General features: G+C 44.2%; 2 protein-coding genes across 4 annotated transcripts in view; one reads left to right on the top strand and one right to left on the bottom strand.

Moving 5' to 3' along the window:
• The window catches only part of ARSK (arylsulfatase family member K), a 39,564-nt gene extending 25,951 nt beyond the window's left edge, over positions 1–13,613 (bottom strand). The window contains exons 1-3 of the mRNA XM_038765916.1: positions 13,500–13,613; positions 6,237–6,366; positions 2,962–3,121 (exon numbers count right to left, since the gene is read on the bottom strand). Of these exons, the coding sequence (XP_038621844.1) occupies positions 2,962–3,121; positions 6,237–6,366; positions 13,500–13,595 (386 nt within the window). The 5' untranslated portion in view covers positions 13,596–13,613. The remainder of the gene's footprint in view (positions 1–2,961; positions 3,122–6,236; positions 6,367–13,499) is intronic.
• A 238-nt stretch (positions 13,614–13,851) lies between these two features.
• Positions 13,852–18,083, top strand: part of TTC37 (tetratricopeptide repeat domain 37) — an 89,356-nt gene continuing 85,124 nt past the window's right edge. For 2 of the 3 annotated variants that reach the window (XM_038765598.1, XM_038765600.1), the window contains exon 1: positions 13,852–13,898. Coding sequence is in view for 1 of the 3 variants with exons in the window: in XM_038765597.1 (XP_038621525.1) it covers positions 14,084–14,097 (14 nt within the window). In the remaining 2 variants the exon portion in view is untranslated. Of the gene's footprint in view, positions 13,899–14,077; positions 14,098–18,083 lie in introns of those variants that run through there. The other variant, XM_038765597.1, reaches the window with a different exon arrangement.

Genomic DNA, 18,083 nt, shown 5'->3' with positions numbered 1-18,083 from the left:
TGGAAAACTTCCTGGAGGAGATGGAATTTCAGGAAGGCTTTTATAGTGGGGACAGCTGTGCTCCAGTGGATTTTAAGGAGGAGGGCTTGGGTTAAAAGAAGGGTTTGAACAATGGGCAGATGAAAGGGGAGTCTTAAGCAAGGCACTGTAAAAAGGTTAACTTGAGAGATAGGTTTGGGAGTAGTTTTGGAGAACGTCCGGATTTTTAAAAAATTAGAGCAATGTGACACCAGCCCTCAATCAGCTACAGTCACAGAGGAGAACAATACTACAAATAAAATGAAGAATTAAATCCAAACCCTCATTTTACCCAATAATTTCCACAACTTTATTTATTCTTTAAGATGCTATATTAGACAATCCCAGGTTTAATACACCTGGATAAAAATCAATCAATCAATCGTATTTATTGAGCGCTTACTGTGTGCAGAGCACTGTACTAAGCGCTTGGGAAGTACAAGCTGGCAACATATAGAGACAGCCCCTACCCAACAGTGGGCTCACAGACTAAAAGGGGGAGACAGAGAACAAAACCAAACATACTAACTAAATAAAATAAATAGAATAGATATGTACAAGCAAAATAAATAGAGTAATAAATATGTACAAACATATATACATATATACAGGTGCTGTGGGGAAGGGAAGGAGGTAAGATGGGGGGGATGGAGAGGGGGACGAGACTAAGAGATCAAGAGACCAAGACGGAAAATCTATTTTCATCTGTTACTGCAGTTATAAAATGAATACAAAAAGACTCAACCTAACTACAACACAATTCATTCTTATGTTGGTAGTTACGCTTGCCTTGTATGTTGTCTTTTCTTATGCCGTCGAGTCATTTCCGACCCATAGCGATACCACGGACACATCTCCACTAGGCAGAGAAGCAGCGTGGCTCAGTGGAAAGATCCCGGGCTTTGGAGTCAGAGGGCACGGGTTCTAATCCCGGCTCCACCAATTGCCAGCTGTGGACTGTGGACAAGTCACCTAACTTCTCTGTGCCTCAGTTACTTCATCTGTAAAATGGGGATTAAGACTGTGAGCCCCCTGTGGGACGACCTAATCACCATGTAACCTCCCCAGCTTTCCCAGCGCTTAGAACGGTGCTTTGCACATAGTAAGCGCTTAACAAATGCCATTATTACTATTTATTATTATTATCTCCCCCAGAACGTCCCGCTTTCCATCTGCCATCGTTCTAGTAGTGGGTCCAGAGAGTTTTCTTGGGAAAAATCCGGGAATGGTTTACCATTGCCTCCTTCCACGCAGTAAACTCGAGTTACCACCCTCGACTCTCTTCCATGCCGCTGCTGCCCAGCATGGGTTTGTTTCGACTTGTAGCAGATTGCCTTCCACTCGCTAGCCACACTGGCCAAGCTATGAATGGAAAGGGTTATGCCTCTGCTTGACTCTCCCTCCCGTAACCAAGACTGGAGAGTACTGGAAACTCTCCAAGTGCAACCCTGATAGGGGGCCTTATATGTTAGGAAAAAAAAATCCATTTATTCATTCATTCTTTCGTATTTATTGAGCGCCTACTGTGTGCAGACCGCTGTACTAAGCGCTTGGGAAGTACAAGTTGGCAACATACAGAGACGGTCCAGTACACTGCCATTTGGATGAGGACCTATAATAATAATAATAATAATGACGGCATTTATTAAGCACTTACTATGTGCAAAGCACTGTTCTAAGCGCTGGGAGGATACAAGGTGATGAGGTTGTCCCACGTGGGGCTCACAGTCTTCATCCCCATTTTACAGATGAGGGAACTGAGGCCCAGAGAAGTTAAGTGACTTGCCCAAAGTCACACAGCTGAGCCGGGATTTGAACCCATGACCTCTGACTCCAAAGCCCGGGCTCTTTCCCACCGAGCCACGCTGCTTCTCTGACACTGTGCTTCCCTTCATTTTCATACATAAATGAAGAACAAGCATAAGTTAAGGCAGCAACTACTTGTTTAGAGCCCCAAGGCAATTAAGCAGCAGCTTGGCCTAGTAGATAGAGAACAAGAATGGGAGTCAGAAAAACCAGGGTTTGAATGCCAGTTCTGCCCCTTGTCTGCTGTGTGATCTTGGGCAGGTCACTTAACTTCTCTGGGCCTCAGTTCCCTCACCTGTAAAATGGGGATTAATATTGTGAGCCCCATGCGGGACCCATGACCTTCCGATTCCCAGGTTCGAGTTCCAACCACTACAACAGCTTCTCCCGTTAGCAATTCCTGAGCTAAATGCTTCAGCAAGTCTCCCGTCCCCCTTCTAATTCTTCACGGCCGGTGGATGGGCCTGCCCCGGCCCAGTGCCGACCTGAGAGCTCAGGGTGTTGGTGGGGAGGGAGGGTCTGCTTTCATTTGGACTTTCCAAGCGCTTAGTCCAGTGCTCTGCACGCAGTAAGTGCTCAATAAATACAAATGAATGACTAGGATTAGGCTGTCCGGTCTGAAGTCGCCCAAATAGCGGGTCCCCTCTCACCTCCCCTCCCTGAAGGTTGGGGAGGTTCAGAGCAGACACGGGGAAACCAGTCTGTCCCAGTGGGATTGGAAACTAAGCTCGCCTCTTAGTCCCTGGGGCACACTGGGGCCGGGATAGAACAAATACGGCGTCCGGGGGATGAAACCAACCAAGCAATTGATGGTATTTACTGAACGCTTACTGCGTGCTGATCACTGCACTAAGCACTTGGGAGAGTAAAAGAGACTTAGTACGCGGGAATCCTGCCCACAAGGAGCTTACAGTCTACAGGAGTGGCAGGTGCTCCTAACGCCGGCTCATTTAATAACCACCGGCCTGTCCTCCAGGGATAGGGATAGACTGTAACCTGGCTGTGGGCAGGGGCTGTGTCTGTTATATTATTATAGTCTACTCTCCCAAGTGCTTAGTACAGCAGTCTGCATATAGCAAGTGCTTAATAAATATGATTGACTGACTGACTGGCCCAGATACAGGGTTCCCTTCTTACCTAACGGAGTGATGGCCTGAGGTGTAGTCCAGTTTCCCAAACTTCTGGGTATGGTAACCCTGCTTCTGCATGAGGTCCATCCAGGTGGTGTGATTTGGATTGAGACCCTTGAAATTATTCCAAGATTCTGTTAGATGAGTGAAGAGGCCACTCCACATTGCTGGGGAAGAAAACCAAAAAAGCCCAAGAAGGGATCTGGAGTAAGAATCTCTAAAGTTATTCATTCATCGGTATTCCCCAAGTGCCTAGGATTCAATCAATCGTATTTATTGAGCGCTTACTGTGGGCAGAGCGCTGTACTAAGCACTTGGAAAGTACAATTCGGCAACAAATAGAGATAATCCCTGCCCACAACAGTTGCTGGCAGGGATGAGGAACTGTGAGCCACGTTGTGCAAACTACTGGCCCGATAATCAATCAATCAGTCATATTTATTGAGTGCTTACTGTGTGCAGAGCACTGTACTAAGCGCTTGGGAAGTACAACACTTTCTTCCCATGGGTTCTCAGGTCCAAAGTCTCTGTGACTGGACCAAGGCTCGGCCGTCACTGTTGGAAGGAGACTCCATCACCCCTCATATGCAGAGTGCTCTACCAAGGATATTTGGGAGCACAGAGTAAGAGTAAGTACGATCCCTGCCCTCAAGGATCTTATAATCTAACCAGGCAGACACACAGGCATAAATTATATCTTAATTATAATTAAGAGAAGCAGCGTGGCTCAGTAGAAAGAGCCCGGGCTTGGGAGCCAGAGGTCATGGGTTCAAATCCCGGCTCTGCCACTTGTCAGCTGTGTGACTCTGGGCAAGTCACTTAACTTCTCTGTGCCTCAGTTACCTCATCGGTAAAATGGGGAAAGACTGTGAGCCCCACGTGGGAGAACCTGATCGCCTTGTATCCCCGCCCCCAGCACTTAGAACAGTGCTTCATACATAGTAAGCGCTTAAATGCCATTATTATTATTATTATATCTAAACAGTGGGAACCGGAGGGAAAGCCTACAGACAACTGGCAACAAGAAAAGGTGACAAAAGAAAAATTATCCAAGTGAGAAGAAAGGCTGACAGGATCTCCGGGCAAGAGGACCAGGGAGATTGGGTTATACCCACCGTAGGTGGGCAAAGATTCCTCTCTGCAAGGGCTTACACACAGACGGAAAAACATCCTGAAAGCCGCAAGGTCACAAAAGAAAAAAAAAATCTTCCTCCTTGTCACTGATCATTTTTTAAAGCTAAAAGACCACCTATCTGATTTTGGAAAAGCTTTTGCTCTGCCATACCATTTCAGGGGAACTTCAGAGGAAGGAAAAGGGGGGCGGGTGGGTATATCCGCAGTGTATCAGCCATTGCTTGACTCACCTGGGCCTTTGAAGGCCCCTGCCTTTGTCCCCCATCACCTTCCCTCTAGACTGTAAGCTCATTATAGGTAGGGAGCATGCCTGCTAATTCCATTGCATTGTACTCTTCCTAGTGCTTAGTATAGTGCTGTGCACATAGTAGGTGCTCAATCATCATCATCATCAATCGTATTTATTGAGCGCTTACTGTGTGCAGAGCACTGTGCTAAGCGCTTGGGACGTACAATTGGCAACATATAGAGACGGTCCCTACCCAACAGTGGGCTCACAGTCTAAAAGGGGGAGAGAGAGAACAAAACCAAACATACTAACAAAATAAAATAGAATAGATAGGTACAAGTAAAATAAATAGAGTAATAAATACGTACAAACATGTATACATATATACAGGTGCAGTGGGGAAGGGAAGGAGGTAAGATGGGGGGGAAGGAGAGGGGGACAAGGGGGAGAGGAAGGAAGGGGCTCAGTCATCATCAATCAGTTTGATTGATTGCCTCACTAATCACCAGTGCTCCTGATTCTTGAGTAGAGGCCTGGGGGGACAGGGCAGGTTGGCAGGGGCAAGGGATGGTTGGGGGGAGAGGGGGAAGATTTGGTGTTATAATCACATGAATCCTCGTAACCAGAGGAAAACAGACCAGGGCCTAGGAGGGTGGACATGCCATAGAGGGCTCATACCTGCCTCCTATTATTTATCACCTCAAATACTTCAGAAATGGCCCTTTTCCTTTCCACGGTAACCATAAAATAATATTTCCCACCTAATCTAATGTCACAAAAGCTAGGGAGGCAGTGTACCCTTGTGGAAAGAGTCTGAGACTGGAAGTCGGTAGACTGGGGTTCTACTGCCACTAGCCAGCCGGGAGACCTTGGGCAAGTCACTTAACCTCTCCTGGCTTCAGATTCCTCATCTGTAAAATGGGGATAAAATAGCTAAGGTCCTTGTATCTGCCCCAGCACTTTTAGCACACAGAGAAGCATCATGGTCTAGTGGAGAGAGCACAGGCCTGGGAGACAGAAGGACCCGGATTCTATTCCCGGCTCGGCCATTTATCTGCTGTGTGACCTTGGGCAAGTCACTTCACTTCTCTGTGCCTCAGGTCCCTCATCTGTAAAATGGGGATTAATATTGTGAGCCCCGTGTTCATTCATTCAATCGTATTTATTGAGCGATTACTGTATGCAGAGCACTGTACTAAGCGCTTGGGGAGTACAAGTTGGCAACATATAGAGACGGTCCCTACCCAACAGTGGGCTCACAGTCTAGAAGGGGGAGACAGAGAAAACAAAACATATTAACAAAATAAAATAAATAGAATATGTACAAGTAAAATAAATAGAGTAATAAATATGTACAAATGTATATTCATATATACAGGTGCTGTGGGGAAGGGAAGGAGGTAAGGTGGGGGGGATGGAGAGGGGGAGGAGAGGGAGAGGAAGGAGGGGGCTCAGTCTGGGAAGGTCTCCTGTGGATCATGGACTGTGTCCAACCTGATTAGCTTGCATCTGCCCCAAGGCCTGGCACATAATAAGCGCTTACCAAATACCACAAAAAAACCTAAAACAAAAAAAAAATTAAGAAATGCTCGATAAGGGCCAGAGTTGAACTGTTGGATGTTTCAAAGCCCAACGAGCTTATGAAAAACACCACATATTGGAGAAGGGACTATCATCTACTCCACTTTGATTACTTCTAGCCATGACAAGTGTAACTATGTCTATCGGACAGATTGCAGAATTGGGATGAAGATGGAAGAGACCTATGCCGGAAGGATAGGGGTAAAGAAGGAGCAGATGAACACACAACTTGAGAATTGGCTAGATGACGCTTGTAAGAGTTATGGCCTAAATCCACCGTGCACCTTCTGAAGCGTGCGTATCACCAAGGTCAATTCATTATCATATTGTCATCATACCTGCTCGCGATGGACAGCAGATTGGGGAGTTTGTATACGCATTGAGGAAGAGGGTGCCGTGTCTTTTCATAAAATTTATAAAAGGGAGTGTCACCGTCTGATTTTCTGGATGAAATGTGAGCCTTCCATCCTGGAATCAAAGATGAGGCTGATTAAAGAACTGGCATTATGAAAGGTGAAGCACATTTTCCCCGACAGCACTCCAGGCAATGAACGATAAGATGACTTGGAACATTTGAAATAATCAAAGCAAGAAATCCCTTAGGTAGCAGCGCAACTGACTCCATTTTACTGAGAAACAAACAGGCCCAGAGAGGTTGGAACTTAGTCAAAGTCACTCAATAATACATAAAAGCCAACATTCAACTTCAAACCTAACAGCCTTCCCCATTACATGACTATCTGAATACACTGACATCAGGAAAATATATTTCTAAAAAGAAAAGAATGAAGGGGGTACAGGAGCCTTAGAAAGGGATGAATCGTCTGCAATTCTGTAGAGTAGCTATCGTATACATAAAAATGACCATGTGGACAAACTTAAGCAGCATCAAGAAAGCACTGTACTAAAAACAGCTAGTTTCTCTGTCGTGGGGTATACGCATACCCACAATGGAAGGGAGGATATTCTTAAAGTTCAAGATATTTATTGGGCTTTTAGATTCTGGGAGAGATGAGTTTACTTATTGAAACTCCAGGTGAGTTTCTCTCTGGAGGAACATTTTCCCATCTGTGGACACCCTAATGGTGCACAGGGTAAGAAACTCGTTTCATCGAAGTGTATTTTAGGTATGAAGATGCTTGGAATGGGGCCAAATAAACGTATTTGTGTGTGTGTGTGTGTGTGTGTATGTGTTTGTGTGCTCTTATTTCTCAAGCGCTTAGTACAGTGCTCTGCACACAGTAAGCGCTCAATAAATATGAATGAATGAATGAATTGGCTCGGAGAGCAGGAAGATGGGAGCGGCAAGAGCTACTAGAGCTGGATGGGGGGAGAAGGGAATGTAGACTAACTGAGACGAGATGGAAGGCAGACGGCCTGAGAGCTTGGTGCCAATCAGACAAGCTAGAGGAGAGAGGAGGAACAATCAACCAATCGTATTGAGTACTTACTGCCTGCAGAGCACTGTACTAAGCACTTAGGAGAGCACACTATAACAGTTTGAAAGACTTGTGCCCTGCCCACAAGGAGCTTATAGTGTAGAGGAGGGACAGAATCTGGAGAGTGAGGGTCCAGTGAAAGAGGAAGCTCCTCAAGGGTCAGTTCTTGGTCCCCTTCTGTTCCCCATCTTTACTCACTCCCTTGGTGAACTCATTCGCTCCCACGGCTTCGACTATCACCTCTAAACAGGTGATATCCAAATCTCCATCTCCTCCCCTCTTCTCCCTCCCTTCCTCCAGGCTCGTCTCTCGTCCTGACTTCAGGACATCTCCACCTGGATGCCCGCCCGCCACCTAAAACTCAACATGTCCAAGACGGAGCTCCTTATCTTCCCTCCCAATCCCTGTCCTCTCCCTGACTTTCCCGTCACTGTGGACGGCACTACCATCCTTCCCGTCTCACAAGCCTGCAACCCTGGTGTCATTGGAGAAGCAACATTGGAGAAGCAGCCTGGCTAAGTGGAAAGAGCCCGGGCTTTGGAGTCGAAGGTCATGGGTTCAAATTCCGGCTCCGCCACTTGTCAGATGTGTGACTTTGGGCAAGTCACTTCTCTGTGCCTCAGTGACCTCATCTGTAAAATGGGGATTAAGACTGTGAGCCCCCCGTGGGACAACCTGATCACCTTGTAACCTCCCCAGTGCTTAGAACAGTCCTTTGCACATAGTAAGATCTTAATAAATGCCATTATTATTAATAAATGTCATTATTATTATCCTTGACTCTGTTCTCTCATTCACCCCACACATCCAATCTGTCACCAAAACCTGCCATTCTCACCTCCACAACATCGCCAAGATCAGCCCTTTCCTCTCCATCCAAACTGCTACCTTGCTGGTTCAATCTCTCATCCTATTCTGACTGGATTGCTGCATCAGCCTCCTCTCTGATCTCCCATCCTTCTGTCTCTCTCAGCTTCAGTCTGTACTTCACTCTGCTGCCCAGATTATCTTTTTACATAAATGCTCTGGGCATGTCACCCCCCTCCTCAAAAATCTCCAGTGGTTGCCTATCAACCTTCGTATGAAGCAAAAACTCCTCACTCTTGGCTTCAAAGCTCTCCATCACCTCGCCCCCTCCTACCTCACCTCCCTTCTCTCCTTCTGCAGCCCAGCCTGCACCCTCTGCTTCTCTGCTGAGCCCACTTTTGGGTAGGGACTGTCTCTATATGTCGCCAACTTGTACTTCCCAAGCGCTTAGTACAGTGCTCTGCACACAGTAAGCGCTCAATAAATACAATGAATGAATGAATGCTGCCGCTAACCTCTTCACTGTGCCTCGTTCTCGCCTGTCCCGCCGTCGACCTCCGGCCCACGTCCTACCTCTGGCCTGGAATGCCCTCCCTCCTCACATCCACCAAACTAGCTCACTTCCCCCCTTCAAAGCCTTCCTGAAAGCTCACCTCCTCCAGGAGGCCTTCCCAGACTAAGCCCCTTTTCTTCTGCTCCTCCTGCTGTTCCCGTCGTTCCTACTCCCTCCTTCTGCTCTACCCCTCCCCGCTCCACAGCATTTGTGTATATATTTATTATTCTATTTATTTTATTAATGACGTGCATATAATTCTATTTATTTTTATTGATCCTATTGATGCCTGTCTGCTTGTTTTGTTATCTGTCTCCCTCCTTCTAGACTGTGAGCCCGCTGTTGGATAGGGACTGTCTCTATACGTTGCCAACTTTACTTCCCAAGCGCTTAGTTGAGTGCTCTGCACACAGTAAGCACTCAATAAATACGATTGATGATGACTGTCTGTTGCCAAATTGTACTTTCCAAGCGCTTAGTACAGTGCTCTGCACACAGTAAGCACTCAATAAATACAATTGAATGAATGAACGAAAAGGAAGCAGAGGCAGGGAGTGCTCTGAGGGCGGGAACAGGGATTCTGATGTACAGATCAGCTATTTCTGCTGCTTTCTGTACACACTGTACCATACAGTTCAGCACTGTATTTTTTAGGGGATTATTTTTAACTTTATTTGCCATGTCATTGTGACTGACTATTGGTTCCAACTTACAACATCTCGCCTTAAGGCACGGTTTCAAAAACCAAAAGGGGTGGTGAATCTGAGGACTTCCTATAATTGCACATCCTTATATTGTATTCTACCGAGTGCTTAGTACAGTGCTCTGCACAAGAAGCACTCAATAAATATGAATAATCCTCCACTTCAGTTGATCAATCGTATTTATTGAGCGTTTACTGTGTGCAGAGCACTGTACTAAGCGCTTGGGAAGTACAAGTTGGCAACATATAGAGGCGGTCCCTACCCAATAGTGGGCTCATAGTCTAGAAGATGATGATGATGGCATTTATTAAGCGCTAACTATGTGCTAACTATGGGGAGGTTACAAGGTGATCAGGTTGTCCCACGGGGGGCTCAGTCTTAATCCCCATTTTACAGATGAGGTAGCTGAGGCACAGAGAAGTCAGGTGACTTGCCCAAAGTAACACAGCTGACAAATGGCGGAGCCGGGATTCGAACCCATGACCTGACTCCAAAGCCCATGCTCTTTCCAGAGCCATGCTGCCAAACATTGTTTAAGAAAAGAGTATTTCATACTCCTTCCCATGGTAATAGGTTCTAGGAAGACTCTGAAAGTCAAAATACAAGTGAGGATGAATCTCATATATTTACGACTAAGCTGAGAAGCAGCATGGCCTAGTGGATAAAGCATGGGCCTGGGAATCAGTAGGACCTGGGTTCTAATTCTGCCACTGTCACTTATCTGCTGTGTGACCTTATGGCTGGGTGCCTCGGTTACCTCATTTGTAGAAGGGGGAATAAGACCGTGAACCCCAAGTGGGACATGGACTGTGTCCATCTTGATTTGCTTGTATCTACTCTAGTGCTTAGTACAATGCCTGACACATAGTAAGCGCTTAACAAATGGCATAAAAAAGAGGGAAAAACAAACCTACAGAGTGCTTTTTTTGTTTGACAAACTGAATTAAGTTGCTGTGGGGCAGGCTCAGCAACTAATATTTCAGAAATTTCACTGGAGGATGTTTCAAATGACAAGGATATTATCAATATATAAAAATGCTTGCACAGTTATGAATTGCCCAATGTGACGTGTCCCCGCAGATGTCTGAAACTTTCCCAGTTTGGCAGCAGAATCAATTTCAATAAATCAATCGTATTTATTGAGTGTTTACTGTGTGCAAACACTGTACTAAGCGCTTGGGAGAATACAATATAAAATCAGATACATTTGCTGTCCAAAATGAGCTCACACTCTAGAGACGAGCTCACAACAGTAATTCAAAGATGCTGTCACCTAATCGATAATGACAAAATTCAAAAGATCTTAGTAATAATAATAGTAATAGTGATAACAATTATGGTATTTGTTAAGTGCTTCCTATATGCTGTAGTCATTCATCCAGTTGTACTTACTGAGCGCTTACTGTGTGCAGAGTACTGTGCTAAGCGCTTGGAAAGTTGGATATGACAACAGATAGAGACAATCTCTACCCAACAACGGGCTCACAGTCTAGAAGGGGGAGAAATAATAATAATAATGATGGCATTTATTAAGCGCTTACTATGTGCAAAGCACTGTTCTAAGTGCCGGAAGACAACAAAACAAAACAAGTAGACAGGCATTAATAGCATCAAAATAAATAGAATTATAGATATATACACATTAATAAATAGAATGATAAATATGTACAAATATACAAAAGTGCTGTGGGGTGGGGAAGGGGGTAGGGCAGAGGAAGGGAGTAGGGGTGATGGGGAGGGGAGGAGGAGCAGAGGAAAAGGGGCGGCTCAGTCTGGGAAGGCCTCCTGGAGGAGGTGAGCTCTCAGTAGGGCTTTCAAGGGAGGAAGAGAGCTAGCTTGGTGGATGTGCGGAGGGAGGGCATTCCAGGCCAGGGGGATGATGGCGGGACAGGCGAGAACGAGGCCCAGTGAGGAGGTGAGCGGTGGCAGAGGAGCGGAGGGTGCGGGCTGGGAAGTAGAAGGAGAGAAGGAAGGTGAGGTAGGAGGGGGCGAGGTGATGGACAGCCTTGAAGCCCAGGGTGAGGAGTTTCTGCCTGATGCGCAGATTGATTGGTAGCCACTGGAGATTTTTGAGGAGGGGAGTAACAGGCCCAGAGCGTTTCTGGACAAAGACAATCCGGGCAGCGGCATGAAGTATGGATTGAAGTGGGGAGAGACACGAGGATGGGAGATCAGAGAGAAGGCTGATGCAGTAGTCCAGACGGGATAGGATGAGAGCTTGAACGAGCAGGGTAGCGGTTTGGATGGAGAGGAAAGGGCGGATCTTGGCAATGTTGTGGAGCTGAGACCGGCAGGTTTTGGTGACGGCTTGGATGTGAGGGGTGAACGAGAGAGCGGAGTCGAGGATGACACCAAGGTTGCGGGCTTGTGAGACGGGAAGGATGGTAGTGCCGTCAACAGAGATGGGAAAGTCAGGGAGAGGGCAGGGTTTGGGAGGGAAGACAAGGAGTTCAGTCTTGGACATGTTGAGCTTTAGGTGGCGGGCAGACATCCAGATGGAGATGTCCTGAAGGCAGGAGGAGATGCGAGCCTGGAGAGAGGGGGAGAGAGCAGGGGCAGAGATGGAGATCTGGGTGTCATCAGCGTAGAGATGATAGTTGAAGCCGTGGGAGCGAATGAGGTCACCAAGGGAGTAAGTGTAGATCGAGAACAGAAGGGGACCGAGAACTGAACCTTGGGGAACCCCCACAGTAAGCGGATGGGAGGGGGAGGAGGAGCCTGCAAAAGAGACTGAGAATGAACAACCGGAGAGATAAGAGGAGAACCAGGAGAGGACGGAGTCTGTGAAGCCAAGGTCAGATAGCGTGTTGAGGAGAAGGGGGTGGTCCACAGTGTTGAAGGCAGCCGAGAGGTCGAGGAGGACTAGGATAGAATAGGAGCCGTTGGATTTGGCAAGCAGGAGGTTATCGGTGACCTTTGAGAGGGCAGTTTCCGTAGAATGTAGGGGATGGAAGCCAGACTGGAGGGGGTCGAGGAGAGAGTTGGTGTTGAGGAATTCGAGGCAGCGCGTGTAGACGACTCGTTCAAGGAGTTTGGAAAGGAATGGTAGGAGGGAGATGGAGCGATAACTAGAAGGTGAGGTGGGGTCAAGAGAGGGTATTTTTTAGGATGGGAGAGATGTGGGCATGTTTGAAGGCAGAGGGGAAGGAACCAGTGGAGAGTGAGCGGTTGAAGATGGAAGTTAAGGAGGGGAGAAGGGACGGAACGAGAGATTTCATAAGATGAGAAGGAATGGGGTCAGAAGCACAGGTGGCCGGAGTAGTGCTTGAGAGGAGGGAGGAGAGCTCCTCTGAGGATACTGCTGGGAAGGATGGGAGAGGAGCGGAGAGCGTTGAGAGCCGGGGGGTTGCAGAAGGGGAGGAGTGACTTTGGGGAGGTCGGACCTGATGGATTTAATTTTACTAATGAAGTAGGAGGCCAGATCGTTGGGGGTGAGGGACGGAGGAGGGGGAGGATCCGGGGGCCTGGGAAGGGAGTTGAATGTACGGAAGAGCTGGCGGGGATAATGGGCATGGGTGTCAATAAGGGAGGAGAAATAGTTTTGTCTGGCAGAGGAGAGGGCTGAGTTAAGGCAGGAAAGGATAAACATGAAGTGAACGAGGTTGGCATGGTGTTTAGACTTTCGCCAGCAGCGTTCGGCAGCTCGAGGATAACCTGATCACCTTGTATCCTCCCCAGCGCTTAGAACAGAGCCCCTTCCTTCCTCTCCCCCATCTTACCTCCTTCCCTTCCCCACAGCACCTGTATATATGCATATATGCTTGTACATATTTATTATTCTATTTATTTATTTATTTATTTTACTTGTACATATCCATTCTATTTATTTTATTTTGATAGTATGTTTGGTTTTGTTCTCTGTCTCCCCCTTTTAGACTGTGGGCCCACTGTTGGGTAGGGCCTGTCTCTATATGTTGCCAGCTTGTACTTCCCAAGCGCTTAGTACAGTGCTCTGCGCACGGTAAGCGCTCAATAAATACGACTGATTGCACATAGTAAGCGCTAAACAAACGCCATCATCATCCTCCTCCTCATTCTCCTCAGGCCGAGGGTTGGCCAAGGCCCGGCTCCCAGCATCCTCTGGGGCCCCGCACTCACCAAGGAGTCGCACGTGACCAGCACCACGTTGCGGGCAGGGGCGCTCCCGGCCCAAATCCGGGCCGCCAACAGCACCAGCAGCGGCGGCAGGAGCATGGCGGCCCCGCCGAAGGCCTGCCCAGCCTTCCTTCCCCCTCTTCCCCTTCTCCTCAGGCCGAGAGGCCTCACTTCCGGCCCCCTTCCGCGCCGGAACTACAACTCCCAGCGGCCCCCGGGAGCCTTACGTCAGCCCGTCGAGCGGGAGGCCACGCCCACTCCCCCCCTATGACCAATCGGAGCGCCGCGTTCGCGGGGGCCGCAGTCACGTGGTCAGAAGAGGGGCGTGGCCGGGGCGCCCGGCTGGAGTGCGCACGCGTACGGAGGCCTGAGGGGATCGCCGGCGAGGATCGGCGGGCGCAGGTGAGGTGGGAATACCGGGAGACGGGCTGCCTTTGGGATCGGGATTGGGATCGGGAATGTCGCCTCTTCCTCCTCCATCCCGCAGTGGGAAGGATGGAGGCGGGCGGGAAGCACCAGCTAGGAGAGGCCGGGAGCGGGGAGGTGGTGAGTTGGCGGCTGGAGCGGTGTCAACTCCAATCATCGTGATGGCATTTCTGAGGTAAGCGTTTACTATGTGCCAAGCGCTGTGCTAAGCGCTGGGGAGGTTACAATAATAATCATAATAACACTAATAATAGTAATAATAGTATAATCCTATTAACCATATGATTATATGGGGAGGTTCCAATAATAATCATAATAACACTAATAATAGTAATAATAATATAATCCTGTTAACCATATGATTATATGGGGGGGTTCCAATAATAATCATAATAACACTAATAATAGTAATAATAATCCTATTAACCATATAAGTATATGGGGAGGTTCCAATAATAATCATAATAACACTAATAATAGCAATAATAATCCTATTAACCATATAAGTATATGGGGAGGTTCCAATAATAATCATAATAACACTAATAATAGCAATAATAATATAATCATATTAACCATATGATTATATGGGGAGGTTCCAATAATAATCATAATAACAATAATAATAGCAATAATAACATAATCATATTAACCACATGATTATATGGGGAGGTTACAATAATAATCATAATAACACTAATAATAGTAATAACAATGTAACCCTATTAACCATATGATTATATGGAGAGGTTACAATAATAATCATAATAGTAATAGTAATAATAATATAATCCTATTGACCATATGATTATATGGGGAGGTTCCAGTAATAATCATAATAACAATAATAATAGTAATAATATAATCCTATTAACCATGTGATTATATGGGGAGGTTCCAGTAATAATCATAATAACAATAATAATACTAATAATATAATCCTATTAACCATATGATTATATGGGGAGGTTCCAATAATAATCATAATAACACTAATAATAGTAATAATAATATAATCATATTAACCATATGATTGTATGGGGAGGTTCCAATAATAATCATAATAACACTAATAATAGTAATAATAATATAATCCTATTAACCGTATGATTATATGGGGAGGTTACAATAATAATCATAATAACACTAATAATAGTAATAATAATATAATCATGTTAACCATATGATTATATGGGGAGGTTCCAATAATAATCATAATAACACTAATAATAGTAATAATAATATAATCCTGTTAACCATATGATTATATGGGGGGGGGTTCCAATAATAATCATAATAACACTAATAATAGTAATAATAATCCTATTAACCATATAATTATATGGGGAGGTTCCAATAATAATCATAATAACAATAATAATAGCAATGATAATATAATCATATTAACCACATGATTATATGGGGAGGTTACAATAATAATCATAATAACACTAATAATAGCAATAATAATATAATGTTAACCATATGATTATATGGGGAGGTTCCAATAATAATCATAATAACACTAATAATAGTAATAATAATCATATTAACCATATAATCATATGGGGAGGTTACAATAATAATCACAATAACAATAATAATAGCAATAATAATATAATCATATTAACCACATGATTATATGGGGAGGTTACAATAATAATCGTAATAACACTAATAATAGTAATAATAATATAACCATATTAACCATATGATTATATGGGGAGGTTCAAATAATAATCATAATAACAATAATAATAGTAATAATAATCATATTAACCATATAATTATATGGGGAGGTTCCAATAATAATCATAATAACAATAATAATAGCAATAATAATATAATCATATTAACCACATGATTATATGGGGAGGTTACAATAATAATCATAATAACACTAATAATAGTAATAACAATATAATCATATTAACCTTATGATTATATGGGGAGGTTGCAATAATAGTCATAATGACACTAATAATAGTAATAATAATATAATCCTATTAACCATATGATTTTATGGGGAGGTTACAATAATAATCATAATAACACTAATAATAGTAATAATAATATAATCCTATTAACCATATGATTTTATGGGGAGGTTACAATAATAATCATAATAACACTAATAATAGTAATAATAATATAATCCTATTAACCATATGATTATATGGGGAGGTTACAGTAATAATCATAATAACAATAATAATAGCAATAATAATGTAATCATATTAACCATATGATTATATGGGGAGGTTACAATAATAATAATAATAATAATAATAATGATATAATCCTATTAACCATATGATTATATGGGGAGGTTACAATAATAATCATAATAACAATAACAATAATAATATAATCATATTAACCATATGAATATATGGGGAGGTTCCAATAATAATCACAATAACAATAATAATAGCAATAATAATATAATCATATTAGAGAAGTAGTGTGGCTCAGTGGAAAGAGCCTGGGCTTTGGAGTCAGAGGTCATGGGTTCAAATCCCAGCTCCACCACTCGTCAGCTGTGTGACTTTGGGCAAGTCACTTCACTTCTCTGGGCCTCAGTTACCTCATCTGTAAAATGGGGATTAACACTGTGAGCCCCACGGGGGACTGTCTCTATATGTTGCCAAATTGTACTTCCCAAGCGCTTAGTACAGTGCTCTGCACACAGTAAGCGCTCAATAAATACGATTGATGATGACAACCTGATCACCTTGTTAATTCCCCAGCGCTTAGAACAGTGCTCTGCACATAGTAAGCACTTAATAAATGCCATTATTATTATTATTAACGTTGGTAATTCTTAAGCACTTACTATGTGCTAAGCGCTGGGGAGGTTACAATAATCATAATAACGTTGGTAATTCTTAAGCGCTTACTATGTGCCAAGCGCTGGGGAGGTTACAGTAATAATCGTAATAACATTGGTAATTCTTAAGCCTATGTGCCAAGCGCTGTTCTATGCGCTTGGGGAGGTTACAATAATAATCATAATAATGTTGGTAATTCTTAAGCACTTACTATGTGGTAAGCGCTGGGGAGGTTACAATAATAATCATAATGTTGGTAATTTGTAAGCGCATGCTATGTGCTAAGCGCTGGGGAGGTTACAATAATAATCATAATAACGTTAGTGATTCTTAAGTGCTTGCTATGTGACAAGCGCTGTTCTAAGCACTGGGGAGGTTACAATAATAATAATAGTAATATAATCATATTAACATTGGTAATTCTTAAGTGCTTACTGTGTGCTAAGCGCTGGGGAGGTTACAATAATAACCATAACGTTGGTAATTTGTAAGCGCTTACTATGTGCTAAGCGCTGGGAAGGTTACAATAATAATCATAATAATGTTAGTAATTCTTAAGCGCTTGCTATGTGCCAGGCGCTGTTCTAAGCATTGTGGAGGTTACAATAATAATCATAATAACATTGGTAATTCTTAAGCGCTTACTATGCTAAGCGCTGGGGAGGTTACAATAATAATCATAATAATGTTGGTAATTCTTAAGCGCCTACTATGTGCTAAGTGCTGGGGAGGTTACAATAATAATCATAATAATGTTGGTAATTCTTAAGCGCCTACTATGTGCTAAGTGCTGGGGAGGTTACAATAATAATCATAATAACGTTGGTAATTCTTAAGCGCTTACTATGTACCAAGCACTGTTTTAAGCGCTTGGAAGGTTACAGTAATAATCATAATAACGTTGGTAATTCTTAAGCACTAACTATGTGCTAAGCGCTGGGGAAGTTACAATAATAATCATAATAACGTTGGTAATTCTTAAGCGCTTGCTATGTGCCAAGCGCTGTCCTAAGCGCTGGGGAGGTTACAATAATCATCATAATAACGTTGGTAATTCTTAAGCGCTTACTATGTGCTAAGCGCTGGAGAGGTTACAATAATAATAAATAATGTTGGTATGTAAGTGCTTTCTACGTGCCAAGCACTGTTCTAAGCGCTGACCAAGTGATCAGGTTGTCCCACGAGAGGCTCACAGTATTCATCCCCATTTTACAGATGAGGGAACTGAGGCCCAGAGAAGTTAAGGGACTTGCCCAAAGTCACACAGCTGACAAGCGGCACAGCCGGGATTTGAACCCATGACCTCTGACTCCCAAGCCCGGGCTCTTTC

The sequence above is a fragment of the Tachyglossus aculeatus genome, chromosome 23 (genome assembly GCF_015852505.1).
Source record: "Tachyglossus aculeatus isolate mTacAcu1 chromosome 23, mTacAcu1.pri, whole genome shotgun sequence".
Taxonomy (NCBI): Eukaryota; Metazoa; Chordata; class Mammalia; order Monotremata; family Tachyglossidae; genus Tachyglossus; species Tachyglossus aculeatus.
This window is presented reverse-complemented; position numbering and strand designations above follow the sequence as displayed.